Source organism: Sabethes cyaneus, chromosome 2 (genome assembly GCF_943734655.1).
Source record: "Sabethes cyaneus chromosome 2, idSabCyanKW18_F2, whole genome shotgun sequence".
Lineage (NCBI taxonomy): Eukaryota > Metazoa > Arthropoda > Insecta > Diptera > Culicidae > Sabethes > Sabethes cyaneus.
Window position 1 is genome coordinate 211,945,418 of NC_071354.1, and position 23,169 is coordinate 211,968,586.

A 23,169-nucleotide genomic window follows, 5' to 3' on the forward strand; every position below is an offset into this window, starting at 1 on the left:
AAAAGTTATCGTCCTTTTACGGTAATTTTCTTAGGCGAAAAAACAAAATATAATTAAAAAAGGCAGCAAATTTATGATGAAATTTGATGACTTCTATAGCATAAAATAAGAAACAAAAATATGAATAAAATTTGAATTTGAGGCATTTTTACAATAAATTTAATGTTCACAATAAAACCTGATGTAGATGCATTGTTTCTGCTACAAAATTTAAAGTAATTTTTTTTTCGGGTTAACACATTAACAAAATTGTTTATGCTTAGGACATCAGCTTGGTCCAGGTATAGTCGAAACAAATAATTCCTGACGTGTTAGACGAGGAGACTTTGTGGCTCCGGGTCGTGTGCACTAGTCAACCCAAAGCATAAACATCTTTACATTCGAAACAAATGGTCCTTCTCAGGGCCACCATGTTTGACGAAGAGCTAATATCAAAGTGTTTTTTTTAATATTCAAATTATTTAAGCAAAAATCTACCTGACGTAGTCATGTGTCAACCTCGTAACTAGACCACAATCTTTCTGATTTTTCCACGGAAGATCGGTTTCAACTAACTTGCTTGAGTTTACACTGATTTAGAGGCAGCATTTGATAGTGTCGACCAAGCAGAGCTTTGGCGGGTAAGCTGGTTTAAATGCTTGACTCAGTTTCTTTCTATGAGACAGCAGAAGGCAAAGCCTTTAGCGTAAACGTCTTTAAGACTTGATTCTTCTTTATCGGCAGGCTTCGCATTCGGCTGTAAGAGTACAAGACAATTGCGCAACTGGGAGGCGTCAAACGAGATACGAGAATGGCATCTAAATATCATATTGCTTCCAAAATAATTCTGGAATACCTCAGGGTAGCCTGTTAGAACCACTTTCTTTTTTTTTTCAAATATCGATATTTTGACTCACAGCTACGGTACACGAGATCATGCTAATTTAGTCCTCATAAGTTTGATAACAGAGCTGATGAAAAATTGGTCTCAGAAATCAGAATATAAACAGAATACCCCGGCAAGTATGCGTAGATTTATGGGGCACCGGATTACAACTATCCCGCTCGACTTCATCAATAGGTATGAGCGGTCCGTAAACTGTGTACAGCAATCGGGGCCTGCCACAAAAGACGATCATTAAGATTGTCGCAGTGGCCCTTTAACCCAATGCCCTTCTGGCATACAAAAAAACGTAGATTTCCCGTATTTTTTAAACTATTGCCGTTGACCACGTATAAAAACCGTCAGCTAGCCGACCAGTCCAGCTTCCAGCCCCATTAGAAGGTGCCAGATTTCGAAAGGCGAATTAATATCCATCCACTGGACCGTGGGTTATGTTTTTCCTTTTCCAAACTGCGTGCTATGGATTCACGCCTCAAGCAAACTAGCGAGATTGCTACTTGTGATCTCTTTGCGCTAGAGTGCCACATGTGCATTCCTGTCCGCGTAGTGGAGATTGATGTCATACTCAATGACCCTTTTCGGACCGTCAAGAACCTTCTGGACTTTGGGATTGGCCGATTCGAAAATTTCAATGTTCAGTTGGTAAAGTTGCAGTAAACATCGCTTGGCAATGGAACTAAAATGTATACCGTGTCAGATTCGTTTCGGCTGACGGATATGCTTTGCACAGCCACATATGCGTGGACAAGCTTCGTCTACCTTTGCGACTTGTTGTGCCGTGAATTACGAACTGCGACCAACAAGTATGTAAGTTCGAGGAGAATCATCGGGATGGCACCAGTGAGAAGTGTCTGATGCTAAGAATGATTAATTAAATGAACTGGATTTTCGGAATAAATGGAATAAAAAGGAAAAACTACAAGGTATACAGTCCTAAGGGTTGTACGAATGGGTGACGTAGGACTGTATCAGATCATTAGATCAAAGACTAATCTAAACATGCAACACAGAGAAGAGCGAAATATTCAGACTCAATTCTTCATTGAATGCAATGGTGGCTTTGAAAATACGTGGACAGGGGTTCATAAGTACAACGCCTGCAACCATTGCATTGAGACAAAGAGATTTCTTTTAAAAATCACTTGCGCGCTTGAGGCAATTTGTGTTTCATTTGTATAGGAGCCCCCCCCCCTTCTTAGAAGGTGAAGAGGTCGCAGTACACCATTGAAAAAATTCTTACCTCCAAAAACCCCCACACGCCAAATTTGGTTCCATTTGCTTGATTAGTTCTAGATTTTTGAAGAAATTTGTATTTTATTTGTAGGAAACCCCCCCCCCCCTCTTAGAAGGGGAAGGGGTGTCAGTACACCATCGAAAAAAGTCTTACTTTGTAAACCCCACGTGCCAAATTTGGTTCCATTTGCTTGATTAGTTTTCGAGTTTTAAGGAAGCTTGTGTTTCATTTGTATAGGAGCTCCCCCTCTTACGCCGTCAATAAAATTGCTATCTCGCCCCCTCCATAAAATTGCTGATAATTTTATCTTTCCAACGACATATAAATTGTTGAGTTTCGTTCAGTAGTTTAGTAGTTATAAGTATTTGAAATCTTTCATTCCAACGTTACGTTTCTATTTTCGTTTTCACAAAGTGCTACCCAGTCCCAGTATAGTAAACAAAGACGTAGTCCTACGTCAAAAAAAAACACCCCGGGGTGGTTAACCACACGAGGATTTGTCAGAGCAACTGTTGGCTACGCATTGTCTGTCTGTGTGATGCGAATGTAGAATGATGAAATTGGACAATAATTAGGTATTAGATTACTTAATATAAATTGGCGGCAGTAGTTTATTTAGTATAACATTCGGGTACAAACCGAAAGAGCGTGGGTGCGTCAGTCATGCCAGGTTTTGCTGAAGAAAAATCCGTAGTTTTACCATCTGTGTGTTAATCACAGAAAAAGAGGTTATAAATTATAAAACTAAATCAAATTTTAAATCGAACTTTTGATTTAAATGGAAGTTGGACCGACATTTTTTATCGCATAGGTATTCTTGATTGCATTTGAAACAAATTAATAATTTTTTGAATCGAATTAGTTCATGATACATTTCAAATTTCCTCTATATTATTCAAGAACGCATAATCTTGACTTTCGTCATTCGCCTTTAGCCTTTATTTTTCCGAATTCTTTCATTTTTCGTGGTCGTCGTTCGTGGTTATTTTGTATTTTGTCTTTAGTTTTTCGGTTTTTTTTTTTGGTTAAGTGTACTCCGTCAACTTTTCCGCCGTTATTATCATCTTCGTTTCGTTTTTGTTTGTTTTATTGTGATTATAGTCACTTTAATAGCTTGGGTCATTCGTCGTTTCGGTGGGACTGGAATTTGAACCCGAGCCCTCGAAGTGAGAGATGTGAATGCTAATCACTACACCGTGTTGACCTCTCGTATTTTTGTTGTATTTTATCGTTTGTTGGTCGTTTTTCGTTATTTTCAACATCTGGTATTCTATCATCGCCTTTTCGTCTCTTTTCAGTGATTTGCTGGTCATTTTTTATTTCTTTTTGTGGCGTTTTTGGTTTGATGGCATCGTCAACAGTGACTTTTTTGGCATAGCCTGTCACTGTTTTGCTGTCTTTTAATTGTTTCTCTAATACCTTTAGCCATTGACAGTTTTTTCGTCGTTTTGTGTGACTTTTCTGGTAATTTGGTCGCTGTTCGTAACGTTTTTGACGTCTTTTAACCGTATTTTTGTCGTCTTTCAATTTTTCGCCTGCTTGTCTTCACTTCTTCATCATATCTTTTCGCAGGCATTTCACTGCCTGTTTGTCGATTATTTGCTGTCGTTTCATAGTTCTTTCATCGTCTTTTCGCTACCTTACATTGTCTGTTCGTCATATTATCGTCGCTTTTTCGGAACCATTTATCTGTCTTTTTGTTTTCTCCGTATTCGTCATCTCATTGTCATTTCTCTGTTATATTTTTACCTTCTTTTTATGATTTTTTTGCCATCTTTCCATCGTATTTTCGTTTTATGACATTTTACCGTCTTTTTTCGTGTTTATTGTCATCTTTTTATCATCTTTCGTCCTGCTTGTTGCCAAGACAACAACATTGTTGTATTTTTCTTGTCTTTTCGTTGTTCTATCGGCGTCTTTTTGATGACGCATATCCACCATTTTTTTGTAGTCTTTTTTGTATGTTTTATTGACTGTTTGACAGTTTTTAAATATCTCTTTCCCATTTTTGTCGTTTTTTTTGTGGCAGTTTTTTGTCGTCTTTTTATCGTATTTTTGCCATGTTTTCATCACAGTTTCATTGACTTCTATTCACCATTCCGCTGTCTTTTGTCGACTCTTCGTTGTCTTTTCTATTTATTTTACTCATCTTTTCATCGCTTTTTGATGGTACGAGAATTTTTGTTTGTCGCGTAAAAAGAGCATATTGAACAAGGTTTCCATCTACTTGATTAAAAAGAACAACCTTATTCGCTTGATTTTAAAGTTCTATCGCACTACAGAAATCAAGGTACGGAACTACCAAAATGCGGGAAAAAATAAAAATGAAAATATTTAGCCATTTTGCCGCACTTCAACCAGGATAATATCAGTATTATTATAAATATCTGCCGTCAAAGCGAAAAATGCTTGTTTTTATTAACAGCAATAAAGCAAATCTTCCATTTTTAATACACTTCTCATTAAAGAAAAGTATTCTATTCGCTTCTTTCTCTCAGAAAGAATAAAGTTATGCTTTTCAGGATATTATGCATTGCGTGAGTGTACACGTACTTTTTGTCACTAAAGATACTTTTAATCTTTTCCGCAAAGTTGATAAAAATCCGTAGATACGAGCACTAGGTCCGTAGATTACTTCTGAAACTGGCTGCTTTGTCTTATTTTAGAAATGTAAGTTTTGGTATTTTTGGTACATTTGGTAACTACTCTAAGATTGTTTTAACAAATTCACAATCTATTATCATCATTTTATCATATGTATAAAATATTACTTCTTGTGTATTCCTGATAAACCTAACAAAGTTTTATTTAAATGGAATTAAAATCAAAACCAGAAAGCACATGAAACGAAACACTCTGCGTTCGAATTAGCCTGCTAATGATTTTAGCAGCTAGACAAATGCTTTGTGAGGCTCTAGCATATTGCGCGATGCGTTGCAAGTCTCTTTCTGTTTTAATCGGATGAGTGAACAGACGAGTGTGAATACTTCGTTGCAGACGCAACACAGGCACTACTACTCGTGAATGTTTAATGCAAATTGGCATCCATTTCCACTAACAAACATCTTCTTCGTTGATTGTCTAATTTGTTCTGTGCTGAAAGGTGAAAGTTTGAATTGCCTGCGAGAAAAGTAAAACACCATGCGTTTACATGCAATGCGAGCGCAATGGAAGCGCATGGTAGTTAAGAACTTTTGTTTCAGAGTTGGTACATGGTTTTACAGCGTTAGTTTCATTGTTTCGTGTACACGAAAGTTATCCAACAATTTTCTTTTTTCTTTACACATGTAATCCTACCTGCCGTGAAGTGGTTCGTGTAGTGTCGCAATATTTTGAACTTTTACGCGTCCACATTATGCTGTTTACCATTTTGTCGACGGCCGTATAATTGTATGGGATGATTTTTTTTAATGGAATGACTATTGTAATGATAGCTGGATAGCGAATAAAAACACCGCAACATGCATTCCAGAACTGGTGGAATTGTGTGGCTGTCTGTGTGCGTGTGTATGTGTGCGTTCTAGGTAGGTCAGTTGGTGAAATAGCGTGTAGAGCGTGGTAAATATTGACTACGAAACCATTGGCGTGAAACAAACTGGATTGTGTAAACCTGACGGTGAAAAAGAAAAGCATCCCGAACGCTAGTCCCGCCCGGTCAGATGCAGTGTGGACGATGAAAGCAAACGAGAATAGAGCAGGAAATAGCACATCATAAAAAAATGGAAAAGAAAACTGTTAATAAACAACAGCTAATATTTGCCGTGCACATGCAAACTTTTCGGTGGGGTAAAAGTTTGTTGGCAGCTTTTCCTGTGTTACTTTTTTGCAATCCTTCTCCGGTGCCGGTACCGGTACCGGCTGCGGGTTTCCGTATAATTACATGTTACACGGGAGATCATCGCACTTTGCATGCATACCGTCGAAGCAAATCAGGATTAAAAATGGATAAAAAAGGAGGAAAAAAACAGATTGCAGTTACTCACCCTCAAGCTGCCGGTATTGCGTCGATCTCCGGGCGTGGGCATCATTCCGATTCCGCTCGCGATCGGTACCACAGTTCCACCGGTTCGGATCCCCTGGCCCAGTGTAGCCCTGTGGTGGTGTTGTGTGGTTTTGTTGGTGGTGAATGGTGGGTGGTGATGATGGAGATGGTGTTGTAGTAGTAGTAGTTGTTGTTTTTTTGTTGTAATTGTGCCCGTTATTCATCGCCGGGTTCGTTCGCAGGTTCGTCCGGATCGTTAGGGAATCCATTCGGTGGCGGGTGGCGGTAGCCAGCATCATCGTATCGGTGGCGGGAGGTTTAACGGATGACGGATCAACATCAAAGTGTCCAACGACAGTTGATAGTTTGTTAAAAACCGTGAATTTTGTACCGAGTGTTGCCATTATCACCGCACATCGTACGTGCGTTTTGGTTTACAGCAGCGTGCGGTTTTTATTCAGTTTTTATTTGGAATTGTATTGTTTTTGGGCGAGGAGATCGACGGAAGAGGTGTGGTTTTTTGTTTGAAATGAGAGAAAAAGCAGACATGGAAAAAACGTACATCAATCAAAAAATATATATTGAAAACACACGTATGGAAATAATAACCAGGAACCGAAAAAAAATGTATATTAATGGATGCGAGACTGAACGAGGAAACTAGCGTGATGCTGCAAATGTGCAAGTGGGCAGGCAGAGCAACGTTCAGCGGAAAAAGAGAATGCTTTTTTGTTTGAGACAGACAACGAGCGAGACACAGTGTGGTAGGAGAAGCGGTTTTAATTGGAGGATAAATTAGTTTCTGCGACTAGTTTAGCTAGCTCTAGCGGTTCTCGAGCGAAATTGTTGTAAATGTATAAAAAGAGGAAATGTTAAGCGTGAAAACTTATAACCACAGAGGAGAAGCACACAGGAAAATTGAATCATCCATAATATCGGGTTATCGGGGCGAAGCAATGAATATGTATTTGATGGAGCTGTTGTTGAAGATTAAATTAGGGATGAGAAATGTATTTTGGACGAAAAGTAAACACCGGTGTGTGATGATATGAATTTGATGAGAATTCAATCGAAATGTTGTGGTAGCTGTTCGAGGGAAAGTTTGAGATTCTGTGGAAACTTAATTAGAAAGTTTTGTGTTAGCAACAGGCCCTAGTATGTTGCTGAACACTCGAAATGTTTCGATTATTTGATCATTAGATGGAGCAGGTTATTTTTACTTTTGGTCGTGTTTTTGATTCATCTTGAAAATCTGGTTTTTCAAGTTAAAGTACAAAGATCAGAGCTTTTATATTAAAAGAAAAAGACTTATGGGTTTTTAAAAACAATTCCATTTTGATATTTTTATGACTTTTTCAATTTGAAACTATAGAACTACGGAAAACAATGTATGAATAGTAAACCAGTCAAAGTACCAGTAGATCGCTTTCAGTTTTTACGTGATTGCTTCCTATATTAATTCTAATGACATTGAACGATATTGATCCTATCTTACGGAGTGAAGGATTTTAAGCATTATTTTCTTTAAACCTGGATGGAGTAGTGAGCAATACTCGTTTAAGAGTCAGTATAAAAAAGCTCGAAAAGGCAAATGTACTCCGTGGCAGCCAATAAGCAGTCACAATCTTTCTTTTATCACTTTTCTGATAAATTCATCTCACGGAAAGATGGTGGTATTCACTTACGATTTAAAAGCGTTCAACAATGTTCAACTGTTCACAACGTTACAGTGAACAGAAGTGAAATCTTCCAACAATGCTTATACCAACACCTGAAGACTGAATTCATCTCAGCAGATACATCGAAATGGGAAGCGGGCGGGCGAGCGTTTGTGTCTGTGGGTGGTTCGATTCGATTCAGAGCGGTAAACTCTGTTCAGTTTTCCATATGAATGATTTTTAATACCATTACATGTACCGTGCTGAACGTGTTCTCCTTGAGCATGAAACTGTAACTAATACTTGCTTTGCCTTTGCCTCGCCTCACAAATGCAACTGAAGCTGACATGATTTTCAGCTAACGGAATGCTTGGTTCGGATCAGGCGAATGGACGGAAACGTACTTTGAATCAATATGTAGGGAATGTACATTTTTGATTGAGCAGCTGCTGCAGTCGCAGATTGCGTTTCCTAAAGGAGGAATGTTCGTAATTCATAACGGATGGTTATACATTTAACTCCATTAATTTCGTGTCGGTTAGAGATGCTGACTCTGCGAATTAATTCTGAGAAATATGAAATTTTCCTTTCCATTTCTACGAATTTACGATTTAAGATAAATTATGATTTTCGCCCATTCATCATGAATCATGACTTTAGATCTATTTTTAAAAATTCGTAACTGTTGTGTCACTAAAATAATTTTAATAAAATTCTAATTTGATGAATTAGCTTCTTATTCAGCTTTTTGTTTAACTTAATGGATTGAATAAGTGAACGCTAGAACGATGTTTTTTTTAGAATAGAACGGTAGCAGGAAGTGATGAAAAAAAGTATTTTATAGTATTCCTAAGGTAGGACAACACGTGGTGGGGAAAGAGCGGAAAAAAGGACAATTGAAACAGTACTTGTTAGGTTCATTGCTTTTAACCAAGCTAAGCGATCCGCGGGTTGAACCTGGTGGCTCCAATTAGAAATTCTAACCGGATTAGAACGTAAATTTTCCGCTAGGCCTCCATGATTTGCTGATATTGCGTAAAGCCTTGGACAGAGGACTGATAAAAAGTAATCTCTTAAACCTTTCTATAAGCGTGCGAGAAGTCTTTCAGTCTTCGCCAAAATCTGCCGGTTTGGGTTATTTGAAAATACAAATTGTGTCGTCCCCCGTCTATTGCAATCAACCATCGAGTGGGAAGTTTAATCTTGCTGTCTCATTTACTTGTATATGACTATACGCGGTCATGATGTAAACTACTTTGGAAAGGCAGGAAGTGTCTGATGCGAAGAATGATTAATTGGATGAACTGGAAAACTTCGATATAGACCAACAATATATCGAGTTGTGCAATGACAGGTGAGGATCACACCCTCGCTTTTTCGGTTGGTATCCGAATGTTTTACTAACTAAACTATATTTAAGCATTTGATAACAACATTTGACTTACTACAAGTGGGGCGTAGCAATACAATATGGCGCACCAATATTGAAATTTTCTAGCATTTTGGTTTTGATCGCTAAATCACAATTCACCCAGGTAAACTGTGAGTTGCCAAAAGAAAGTTATTATTAATGCGTTCTTTTGTCAGAATGCAACTAGAATGAGTTTTCTACGAACTAAAGTTGACTGATCGAATATATTATTTTGTGTACACAAAGTTTTAACAGTTTTCAAAAATTGCAAAATTTTGATGGTGTAACTTTAACCAACATGCACGATCAAATTTAATGCGCATATGTCGCACAACTACGAAAACTGCTGAAAATTTATTATATATGGATCATTCCACGACAAGTGACCGAGAAAGAGTTCAAACGTGTAATCGACCATCACGGATTTGAACCAAAATTTGCCAGATTGTTCGTTTTCGCTCTGGAAGTAAAAATCCAAAATTTGGTGCCGATCGGACATTCCCTCGATTAATCGGAGTACCTCCATTTTTAAAGAAAATACCCGTTTTTGTCAAAACCTCTTATTTTCTTTTGCCTATATCTCGGGAAATATTAGGTTTAGAAAGACACAATTCTCACATTTTTAAAGGAAATTAATTACCCAAGGAATTTGAAAAAGATATTATTTTTGAGAACCAGCGCTGCCAAATATTTTAAAACTCAATTTGAAAACTAAATTTACATGTTTCTTCCGATGAAGACAACTTAATCTCAAAAATTCCAACTTCATCATGTTTCGCAGATTTTTTTATATAAGAATCATCGCCCTGAGGTATTCTTTGCCGTTCTCGAGATACAGCGTTTTCAAGCAAGTAATCCCCCAATTTTTATGTAAAACTAAGAGCAAAATAACTTTTTCTTGAAGCAGTTATTCTCTACGCAATGTAAAAATACTTTGGCATATCGGGAAAGCATTTATACAGTATATAATAGCAGTATATAACTAACTTTTCAGTTTTTAAGTAAGATCTGAGTGCACCCATCATTTACAAATGGGGCACAGCTGGTGAATGACCCTCTGGGTTAAAACCACTCTAATAAAAAAAATGGGACACAGCGTTTGTTGTTTGTAAACAGTTCTGCTCGGTATATTTTTTCCGCAGTTTACAATAGTCAATCATCTACGCTCGATGTTTTGTTCGTATTTCTAGCTCTTCCCCGGAGCGAGGAAATAGTGCATCTTGAGGCACTTCGTATCCGACGGACGTAGCCGACCCGGCATTTACAACATCCTCTACCTTTTCGAGAAAGGCGAGAGCCTGGAAAGAAGCCTGGTTCCGGCCGTCCGAATATGCTGCAAGACCCTAAAGTGCAGCAGAAGTTGATGAGGAAAACCGAGAGCAAGGTTGTCTCATCGTTTTGCGCCATGACCCGGCAAGTCGGGGCAAGCGGTGATACGGTGAATCGGTCAAAATGGAAATTTTTACGCGGAAGCCTCAGTCGAGGTCGGTCGTGTCTGGACTCTGGACAGTAGATAATTACCCAGAAGGAGCCTCTAAAGATGCTGGTGAAACATATCTTCCCGATGAAGCGCGACGTCGGGGTCATAATGGAAGAGAAGAATTACTTGACGTTGGATGGCAACGATTGATGGTTGACCTTGTACTTTACGTTCCCCGCCAAGGAGGAGGGATCTCCTACACCAAGTTCATTATGTGGCTGACGATCAGTGAGAAGGGAATGTATATCACGAGAAGGAGATTGTGGTCTTTTGGGTGGACCTGGCCTCGGCTCGTAATGCTAAGAGGTCACTAGAGGAGATGGACCGGCTGAAGATAAACGTTATACCGAAGACCACCAAACCCCCCAGCGTCCCTCTGCTGTGACCGATAGAAATTTTTGGCTTGCCCAATCGAAGGATTAACTCCACTTATTTCATGGCCTTAACGGAGCTAGAGGGAGCCAACTGTAGTGAGGTCACCCAGCAGGGCATCCAAGCATCTTAGTAGAAAGCTTAATCTGAGTTGTTGAGAAGCTCTATGGATGACTGAAGCAAAACTATTTTGATTGAATGTGCATGTTCAACAGAACTTCCAGATTCTTCAACTAATCGATGCTTGTTTTGCTGTCACCATTATCCTACAGTCCGGTAGCAATCCTCAATAGCCCTCAGACAGATCTTTAGATCAACCGCATATCCGCAGCTACAGCAAAATAGTAATGCCGTTAAAGTACAAGGCTAAGAGCAGCGGCCTCAGGTTACTGCTTTGCGGGATGAAGTAATAATATTTTTTGAAACGGTGGTTTACAATTGATAAAGGGGCGGTAGGGGAAAGTAATGAAGAATTTTTGAAGAGAGGGGAAAGAATAGAAAGGTGAGGGGGGGGGGGGTTATTGGTTGTCGTGGTGACTCCTACCTACCTTTTCCTTTCAAAAAGTTCTTTATTACTTACTTTCCCCTAGCGTCCCTTTGTCAATTGTAGAACCACCGTTTCAAAACATATTAATATATATATATATATATATATATATATATATATATATATATATATATATATATATATATATATATATATATATATATATATATGCTTGACCGCATTTCAAGGTCAACACTAAAAACATGAGGTTTGGCCTAAAGTATTACTGAATGTATATGAAGCTGTGGAATCCAGCTAGACGCGCAAAGTGCAGCATGGAAGATTTGAGCTCAACCACGAAGTCAGTCTATCAGATACACTGATTTTAAAGAACTCGTGCATGAGTATTCGATGAACTTCTGTGTCGAAAGCGGCCCCAATGTCTGTAACACAGTATCAATTTGAGTTCTACCATCCGATAGATGTCGGCAGAAATGTCGGAAGAGCAATGTGCCCACGTACAGGGACGTAAAATGTACTGGTTGGTGACCAAAATCTGAAGATATTTGACATTGTTTCTTGCGACCAGTCATGCGGCAGATTTCTAGTACACACGCACCGAGAAGAAATACCAGATTAACGACAACATCGCTTGCTCGTCGTGTCGCAAGCATTTAGGAGCGGCAGAGACACGCTTCAACATTCTAGCACCATGCATGACAAAAGGTGTAGTGGTTTTTGATATTCTCGTGTGCTGCTTCATTCGTATGCCTACAGCTTTTCCCCAAATAATGCGGATTCAAAGAAGAACGTTCCCAAACTTGAAAACGAACTCTACTGCATCTATTTCTACAAGATCTTTAAAGTAGTGATCAACCACAAAACCGTGCAAAAATTCAACCATTTTCATTACATAAATTTCAGGTGAAAAATGCATCAATAATTACACCTTATTCTCTATCGCTTGTCCATACTATTCCAGCTAGAACTGAAAGCAAAAAGTGGCGAATGCCTGTCACTTCTAAACTGTGACATTTTCTACGACTGGTCACAGTGCAAATAAGAATGTTTGCTTATTATCATGTACGTATTCCAGCTAGTTTCAACACATCAAGAGATAGGATCTCTCGATACAGAAACAATACGAAGCGACGGTATTGGCTGAAATTATGACATGGCACTGCAAACTGGCAAATGCATAGAAAAATTGTAACCGTTTCGGTCCCTGCCCACGTACAGTCGATCGAGACCAGCTAGGGCAGATAATGAACAAACCCGTTTTTTCGGATAAACAGACGCGACTGATTAGAGCTACAGTAGAGATTTGTATAACGCGGATTTGTAGAACGCGGATTTCTATAGCGCGGGTACCACGATATTTCTATAACGCGGTTTTCCGCGTATAACAAATACACGTAGCATATGGATATTGAGTTAATTGGGGCTAAACTCGAATTTTGAGCGATTTTGAACAGATACGACCGTGGTGTCTTTTAAGAAGTTGTAGGGCATATAACAGTTGACTCTCTAAGTGATATATGGAAACCACAAAGTTACGGGTTGACCTGCTGGAGGTTCCGGAATATCCGTTGAAATTTTCGTATTGGTAAAGTTGGTTAAAATTTCTAAAATATTTTTGAAGTCTGGTTAATTGATACAAATTTTAAAAAAAGTAATAAATTAGTGATCTTAGGAAGCCGTAAGGTGGTCCTCCGGAAAATATAGAATATATTATGAATATTTTCAGTGTAATTTGACTACACTAGAAGTATAATTTCGACTATTTGTGACTCAATTTGGCCATTGGATGGTTCACCGGGAGAAAATTCAAAGTTTACCTGAAATTGGTCACTAGCACTGCAAATGTTTTTAATTTATAACAGATCAAAATGAAATGGAATATCAGCAATCCTCAACTAAATAGTCCGCTCATGACACGACATGGCCGCCAAAACGTTCACTGGAAAATTAGGATTTGCCGTCAAAGTGAACAATAAGTGAAAATTCATGTTGAAGTCCGCGTTACAATTTGAAAAAGTTTGATATAGAACATTTCGGATTTAGAAACAGAAATTATGCAAATACTGCAAATGTTCGCTGACAAATAAACGAGGTTATTTCGCAAGTTTGTTGAAATTACCAATTTTGCTAGTGTAATTTGATAGATGTGGTATAGTAAACTGAACTACCGGTAACATTTACTATACTTACAAATCTAATAGTAAATACATCAACTTTTGTATAAGCTCTTCACCAGGTATTGTGCTCTTCTGGGAAAATTTTAACAGAAATCTAACCATCGCGATGCATCGTAGTTAGCCATGGCCATTGCGTAATCCGCGTTGACGGTATCTAATATTTGTATGGGTTTTGCCTGAGAAAAAGTGAGAGAGAAGTATTATTGGTTTTGTGTTCACCTTTTCCTGGACAATTTAGAATGGGGCTCTTGTAAGAGCGAACAGGCTACGAAAATTTGGTTGCTTTCGTCAGCGCGATAAGCAGTTCGATGCCCTTGATCATCAATTTTAATTATTTATTGTCGGATCTTTCGATGCATTTCATAGTGGCCAGGTTGAGTCACAAACCGCTGAATTTATATTCACATTGTTCAATTCGAGGTTGAACGAACATAATTCCGAACTCAAAGAACAATTTTCGCTCGTTGACCACTTTTACGGATGTTCCGGATTTGTCGGAGAATCGCATGATGGCTTCTCATTAGCACGGATTGTTTACTTTACTTATATTACGCCAAATAATAAACCATAAGAACTTTAAAAAGAATTTGGAAGCTATTAGAAGACTTCACAGAAATGAAAATTTACCGGATGTTCCGGAAGCTCTGGAAGACCAAGAGGGGATTTTTTCTGTCTCACCAAGCATCTGTAAGATGGAAAAATATATACTTGATATCTTTCCCAAAGGAACCATGGTCGTATTGATTCAAAATTTCGTAAAATTCGGGTATAGCCCCAATTAACTCCATTTCCATATGCTACGTGTACTTGTATAACGCGCTTCTTATAACGCGGTCTCAATTACCCGCGTTATACAAATATCGACTGTACATTTGATCAAGTGATGTATTTCGTGCACATCTCGGGGACACTATTGAGTCCCTTCGACATGCGGCGAGGATTGAGATAAGCTGACGGCTTATGCTGCATGCTGTTCAATATCGCTGTTGAGGGGGTAATCAGATGAGCGGAGATCGAAATCGTGCCTCTATTTTCATCAAGGATAGCCAACTCCTAGGCTTTGAAATTGACTTTGATATCATAAACAGGAACTTTGCGCAGGCAATCTACGCCGGACTGAAATCGGAAACACATTCAATCGGTAAATCTGGCCTACTTTGTCCTTCACAACATGCTACGATTCAGAAGAATACGCCGCCCTACGAAGCTCACGATGCACAAAATCCTTATAAGATCAGTAGTTCTTTATGGACAGTGCGACCAAAACAGTTCTCTCCAACAACACCACCAGCACCAGGAACAGGGGCTCAACGTGCGAGATGGCTTGACCAGGTCGAAAGTAATTTGTGACTTCTGAAGCGACTGGAAAATTAACGACGAGTGGCCCAAGATCGACTTGCATGGAGACGACTACTTGAAACAAAAATAGCAAGAAACCGGGAAGTGAAGGTCCGCGGTTTGCACGTACGCCAAACGTGAGTAAACCGGTACGTTCCATAAGGAAATTTCCCAAGGAAGCTAAAATTTCTGAAAATCTATGCAAAGTATCATTAAAGAAGACTTGCACGCATTTTCCGGAGGTAGAGAGAAACGCCACTTGATTACGCGGAGGGTGAAGGAACTAGGAGTGACTCGTTTAAAGAGATTGATTTCTTCGTTAAAAAAGAAAACATAATAATACAGTTTTCCGATGAAAAGCTGTTCTGCATCGATGCTGTTTCCAATAGCTACACAAACCGGTTTATTTCACCGAAGAAATTTGAGGATGCTCCGGAGAAAGTGAAGTTTAAGTTCCTATTCAAACATCTGGTTAATGTCATTATGCATGACTTGGTGGCATCTCACGGTTTGAAAATACCGCCTGTTTTTATTGATGCTGGTATTAAAATGAATACCAAAGGTATATCGATCTTTTGAAGTATCCAGTGCATCCCTGAAATAGACCAAACCTCGTGTTTTTTTTAGTCTTGATCTTGAAATGCGGTCGAACATATATTAATTTTTTGTTTTTTGAAACGGTGGTTCTACAATTGATGAAGGGACGGTTGGGGAAAGTAATGAAAAGTTTTTTGAAAATGGAGTGGAAAGAGTGGAAAGGTGAGGGGGAGGGGGTTATTGGTAGCCACGCTTAACAAGTTGTCGTTGTGACTCCTACCTTTTGTCCAATGCTGGAAGGTGCATGGGTCGAACCAAGATATAATTTGGTATTATAACCGGATTCGAACCAACACCACCCGCCAGGGCATGTGGTTCGCTGGTACTTGTACCTGGCGCTGGACAAAAGGAGACTGCGCAACTTCCCTTATTAAGGTAGCGACATGGGTTGGGTTATTTTAGACACAGATCGTGCCTCTTCCCCCATCTACTGTAGAACCACCGACCGAGAAGTTTAATCTAACTTTGTGTTTACTGGTGGGACGACAACACTACGCAGGCCCTTGCGACTTACAAAGTACTGCGTGTGATGCTGTTCGTCTGTCAGCGTGGTAGCCGTGATTCTAAGCGCAGGTTTTCGGGGGAAGGCTTCATTTCTATGAAATAGACCAAATCTCCTGAAAGCCATCTTCTCTGAATGTCAATACACTGTGCTACAACAGGATGGAGCGCCATGCCACACGTCAAATCGGACCCAACCACGACTGATAGAAAATAGAATGTTTTGGTCGAAGGATTATTCGATTTGCGAGTATATTAAAGCACAACTGTGCCATACTACTGTGGCATACTACTAAGGAAAATTTTACGACTTTGGGCTTCACAGAGGCTCTCTCTATGGCTGAAGGCGTATCGGCGTGGTAGAAGTTTGCCTGTGAGACTCAATTCCTACCATTCTATTCAGTTTACAAATAATTTTGGTGTGCCCCAAGGCAGTAATATGGGGCTAATGCTATTTACACTTTTTTATGACCTACTCCTATTGCGGGGTGTCGGTGTAAAGTACATGTTGATGATGTGAAATTGTATCTTGTTGAACGATCCATCGATGACTGTCGCTGATTACAAGAGCTCTTGGATATTGGAGAAGCTCACGCGAGTACATATTGTTACCGGTCTTGGTGTTCTGATGTATGCTAAACTCCCTTTCAATCTACATCGTATGAGCCGGATCACTAAACCAACATGGGACTATCTCAAAAATCACTCGGGATTTCAAGGATCCGCCCTGCTTAAAGGCACTGCATTGCAGGTTGGTACGGCTACTACTGGAATATACTAGCAAGGTTTATTTAGTGCCCTCAACAGCTTTTGTAAAACACGCGAATCGAACGCGTGCAGAAAGGGTTTATAATGCTAACCTTACAAAATCTGCCTTGGCGAGACCCCGTAAATATGCCCCTCCTACCCGATTGTTGTCGTCTGTTTAGGCTAGAAACTCGTGAGCGCCACAGAGAGTTTGAAAACGAAATATTTATTTGTAAAGTTATGAATGATGAGATAGATTGCCCAAATATATTGTCATAGTTGAACTTCCGTGTCTCGCAGCGTTCATATTAGTGTAATCAAGAATAAATCCAGTGAAAAATGGAGTGGATCAATAGGAAAAAGCCTATGTGCTACATGCCGTTTTCGAAACTTGACATTCTATATCAATTCAACAGTCACTTCAAACCGAGATTTGTACGTACGACAACTGACTTGTTGGACTAGCGTCATAGCTCGGGGTCAGCTGGGAGGATCAATGGGAATCAGTGGAGAAGTGGGTCAAAGGAGAGATTTCTTATTCAGAAAGGCAGTACACGATGTCTAGTGCTTGTCCTACTCTTCATTTACCGACGTAATTACATAGTGAACTAGCTGGTTTCAGGTTCAGTAATTGAAATCCATCTACCAGAACAGCAGAAGATAGGAAAGAATACTCATCGTACTGTACTTCATCGTTTCAATTAAATCAGGTTTGCAGCTGGTTGTAACCTTGGCAAGAGTTCTCTCGCCTGAAGACCATTTGTCATGGAACTCGTGGATTGAAAGGATATGCTCGTCAATAAGCTTGACAACCTCGCTTTTATCAGGAGGGATGTATTGCAAGCAAAAACTTCGTATCTCTCATAACAGCGGAAGCACAGATTTCTATGAAACCATTTCCATGGCCAAAATTGAACAGCAAATTCGTAAACCGTTGAGCAACAGCACTTAATTTGCTACTAAGCTCGCCCTTTTTACCACAGTTTAAAAAGTTGTGGATATTATGAAGCGACTAGAACACGGCAGGCTACATTGGGCTTGCCACGTAATATGGATCAAAAATCAAAATTATCAAAAACAATATTCTGCACAAAACCCGAAGTAGACCCCTTACTCGTTGGATGTGCGCTGATGTCATGGATGCTAGAACAGCGGAAGTTAGGGGTGATTGGAGAATGGCAGTGCAGTAGCAGAGATTTCTTGTTCATCCTCCCCATGGTTTAATCACCGCAAATGATAATTCTGTCGCCTGAAGAGTTTAGTCTTATTAGTAGTCATTAAATGCAAGTAACAGGCCACCCACTTTAGTCCGTAAGCCTCGCACATTCTGATAGTAAAATACTCAAATACCATCAGCATCATTGGTGTGTGTAGAAAGTTCCGATATAGTACTTCCCTGACGTGGAATTCCAAAGCTCATAAAATGCATTTTAGTTTGCTCATTCATCAAACAGAAAGTTAGGACTTTCTCGTTGTTTCGGGAATTCCACTAATCTACTCAAAAATAATTTATATTTATTTCGAAGTTTCATCATTCCGAAAAGATAATCATTCTATCGAGTGACGAATGGGCATGAGTATTGTATTGTTTCTTTATTCAGATTATTTCAAGTGTGAACGAAGTGACTATTCAAACTCTTAAAAGTATTCCATTTTTGCCTATCAACTTCGCCTATTTTGTGTGCCGTCAAAGAGGAATCCATCCGGAGAAGGGACAAAGATTTTGACAGCGAACAATGAATGGCGGCAGCCAAACATACCATATTTTAGACGGATGACGACCGACGGTATAGGCAAAAATTGCTTTCCATTCCAGTAGTGTGGTTCAACTCTACATATTCGGCACCCCCTTCTCACCAGGCAACCATGTGGTGGTGGTCGACAGGCGTAAAATGGCAGAAACAGGCCAAACTTTCATATCCATTCTAGCTAGCTGGGGGTTCCGCTAGCCGGAACGGAGAATGACAGCCGGGCGTACGAACCTTGCCCCCGCTCTGTGCCGGTCGTTCATTTTCGTATCCTTACGTACGGTTCCTACGCAGAAACGAATATAAAATATTCCATCGCATGCATAGGAATGTAACCGGGAGATTGTGCCCGTGTGTGTGTGTATTTGATATATATGTATGTGTTTGCGGGGTCGGTTGCTTGCCGGTGAATGGTGAACTTTAAATATTTATGATAGAATGTCTACCTTTCGTCCCTCTACCTGCGCTAAACTGCCAGCGCCCCTGGCTTCGTTGTAATTCCAGCTGCTTGGGTACATATTATTGCCATATTTCACTGCGAAGCGCAGGAGGACTTGTTGAAGACGAAAGTTCCAGGGCCGCCCGGTTTCTTTAGCCCATTGTTGTGCGCCATTGTGTTGGGTTGGCTTTGTGGCAAACTAAAGTGGTTCTGAAAAGTTTTACGAGATGTCTAATGATAGGAAATTTAAGCTTTACGGGGGGTGCATGCTTTGGTGTCCCTAACGGGGACGGATGTCCCCCGAAGGAAATTTTTCCGTAGTAAGTTTTCTCAGTATGGGAAAAGTTTTATTATATTTTGTTTCTTGAAATATTGCTCTGTTTGAAAGATAACTGACGGAAAATTGACGGCTTGAAGTCACATTAATTTTGGCGAGGATTGGTACTGCTGGTTTGAATAATCAATTTAAAATAAATGACGGTTCAGCATGAAACCGGTATTAATTGTGAAATGGCCAACACATAAACTTTACTATTTTGAGTCTGCTAGCGTGCCTCTGAACTGCAGGCTTGGGGTACAATTTTTAACGGCGGTTTTTTACTGACAGTAACATTTTTTTTTCAGGTCCAGGTGCAAATTAAATTGTTACCCAAGAGTTTGGCCGAAATGACGCTATTCATGTAAAACAGGAAATTCAGTCATAGAAAGCTTGTAAACTCGCCCGGAAAATAGGCCACAAAAGGCCAAGGTTAAAATTTTATCTTCTGAAGGCACGTTAACAGCTTCGCTTCCTACTCACTAGGCGACAGACAGTGGCAGAAGCCTTGTTTGTAACAAGCCTCCCAAACCATCTCGTCGTCGTCACGGTTGCTGATGGCGAAGAAAACGACAATGATACGTACCTTGTGCCACCCATTATTAAGATGGTTATGATGAGGGTGAGAAAATTGGCACACTTCACTGGATTTCTGAAGAACCACTTAGTCGTGCTAGTCCGCGCCGAATACACTTGAAAGTGGAGTGGAGAGACGGAGTGCTTTCAAAGTATCGACCTATCTGCTCGGTATGCGCTCTTGGCAGGTGAGCATCCACCAAAAGTTTATCGAAATCCAATTTTCAACTTTATTGAATGAAGTTTTCTTGCATCTCATAAAAGTATAGGAACTGATGTGCTTTTGTTCTTCAGAGCAGTGCGGGTGCGAGAAGTTGGGCGAGAAAATTTGCATTTATGGAAAAAGAAAATTGAAAAGAATTTTATAACCCAACTGCGTGAAGTAACACTAATGCTAATGATTGTCTTTGAAGTGGTAATTTAGCCAGCATTTTTTTTTCAAATGGGTGGATAAAGCTTAATTTGCATATAAAGTATTTTAGCAAAACAGTACTGCAGCGAGAACCAACAATTTCAGGGCATTTATCGGCTGCATATTTTATCAAATTACCACTGAAATACTTGACCAAAGTCATTAATTTCACCAATAAACAACACACTATACATCAGTCCCAAAACAAGCAACAAGCAATCTAACGTATTTGTATTTATGTCCCAACTGCCCACATATCCTTTAACCAACTGAACATGGGCGGGTGGGAGAAAACTTTCCGACGCAGAGGTTGACCGTCACGTCCGTCGGTTGCGGGACCGCACGACATTCTGACCGACGCACGTGACGTAACGTGACATCGTCGTCACAGAAAACAACGACCCCGGTGGGTGAAGCCAGATCAAAAGCAAGCAGGAGCCTATCTATAGGACGGACTCTTTTCTGGTCCGGTCGGAGACTGGCACAGGACTATCCTGAGTATCCATCCACGCCACCATTTGCGTCAACTTGACGACCCGGGAATGCTAATTAGCATAGTAACACATTTCGAGACGGGCTCAACAACAAAGTTACTCCTTCCAGATGATGCGAGAAGAAGGTATAGAGCCTGTACTATCGATTCAACCGCCCACGCTCGTCCCGAGACCAGACTCTCGGTTGTCTTGTTAAGTTGTGTGTTTGTGTGTTTGCGGGTGCGATAAATCGTGTTTTGCTTTGCAAGGGAATGCCACCCACAAATCGGATTAAAATTGAACTCGTACTCGGTGATGGCAAGGACGAGGTTCGGAATCGGAATTTTTCCTCACCGGGCTCGAGCACATTTTGCGGATGGTTCGGCAACCGCTCCGACCATCCACCGCACAATAACCGCTCCGACCATCCACCGCACAATAACCGCTCTGTCGTTTCGAGGTGAGGTTTGCGGGTTAGTTGTAGGTTTTCCCGAAATTGATGCCAAGCACAAGCAAAGTGAAACATCTTCAGGTTTAGGCCCAATCTTGGGCAAGGTTATGGCAGTCATTTTTAACTGAAAAAGATCCAATCATCAATCAGCGCCAATAGGGCAAAGGGATTTCAAATTGAATGAGCGATTTCTGTAATGGTCGTTTTGCCAGTGGCTTTCTGTTACATTTGCGATTTGATATTCATCGGATTGAGCGCAGTAGAGCGATATTGATGTTCTGATATAAATTGGACAATTTATTGATGAGCATCTGGTCTGATGGTATTTTAGGGAACGGAAAACGGGTGCTCAATCGCACGGGAATTGAACGTAGTCCTTTCTTAGAATTTATAAGTGAACCGTTACACGCTTCCATGAAAAGTTAAACGTTCTAGCTCGGATGTCTTAACGAACTTTTTTAAAAAAATTCATTTTACGAAGTAGAACAAAGCTGTTGTTTTCGAAAATGATACTTAAATTTAGAAACTATCTCAGCTTGAACCGTTGGCTATTTTTTTACGCATTATTTTCAACAAATGTGCAATGATCGAGCTCGCAGGCATCGAGGCAAGGTACTACACGTGAAACCTGGTTCCTGTTTTTTATCGCAATTCATCAATACCGCTGGGGTTCCGCAAGGTAGCAATATGGGACCATTGCAGTGTTCATTGTTTCTTCAACGACGTCACTGAGTTATTCGATATCGGCAAACAATGTGTGTATGCTGGTGATCTAAAACTGTTTCTGGCTGTTCAAAAATTGGACGACCTGCAAGCTATACTCGATACATTTATCGATTGGTGTAATCGAAACTAATTAACGGTAAGTGTGACAAAATGTGCGGTAGTGGGGTATTAAAGCATGAAGAACCCTTCCTTCTATATTTTCTATATTTACCCACTGAAGCCTCTTGACAGTGCAAAAGTCCCTCGTACAGTTAAGTGTACTGGTCAGAGGAACGAATGAGTCCTCGCCAGGGACGGCTAAATTACGGGATAGTATTGGCAGTGAGGAATAAGTGGGTAAAGTAGATCAAGCTTTGAAGGAAGGGTAAACCCCAATACACACAGGCACGCATAAAATTTAATAAGCATATCGCTCATTCAATAGCGATTATAGCTAAAAGAAATGCAGTGCAGGTCATACAGCAAACACCCGGGCGATATTACAATAGATCAACTATACTGGTCGCAGTAATGAGTCCACACATGGAAAAAAAGCATGAAGAACCCGATTAACTTTGATCACCAACCAGATCGTTGGGATTGAGCTGCTTAGAGTACACCTAATTAGTAAACTTGGTTTTACATTCGATACTAAACTAACGTTAGGAATACTTCACGTGTCGACGATCTCAGGATCAACTCGTCAACTCGGATTCATTTTAAAAATTGGACGAAACTTTAATGATCCCCATTGCGTCGAATCCTTGTATTGTGTTCTGTTTCGTCCGCTGCTTAAAAATTGTGGCATTGTGTCCGGCTTGCTCTACATAAGCAACCAAGGCATAATCCCTAGAGTCTCCCATATGCAGATCGGTGCCATCGGTGCCAGTTACTTGATCTGGACTTGCTAGATTACCGATGATGAACTCACCAGGCATTATTCGTGGCTAAAGTCATCGTCGGTGAAATAGATTCTTCTAGACTGTTGTGCCTATTGGATTTTCGAGCTTCGCAACGGACTCTACGTTCTACCGACTTACTGTAAACACTATTTTATCGTACCGGCTTCGGATGCAATGAACCCGTTACCGAATGTGTTAAAGCACAGTACACAGTACACAGTACATTGCTATTCCGGAGATATTTAGCAGGTATATTATT

At 40.0% G+C, this 23,169-nt stretch overlaps 1 protein-coding gene across 1 annotated transcript in view; it reads right to left on the bottom strand.

Annotated features, from left to right (window-relative positions):
- The window catches only part of LOC128736612 (kazrin), a 205,146-nt gene that overhangs the window by 46,291 nt on the left and 135,686 nt on the right, over positions 1-23,169 (bottom strand). The window contains exon 13 of the mRNA XM_053831100.1: positions 6,101-6,209. Coding sequence (XP_053687075.1) covers positions 6,101-6,209 — 109 coding nt within the window. The remainder of the gene's footprint in view (positions 1-6,100; positions 6,210-23,169) is intronic.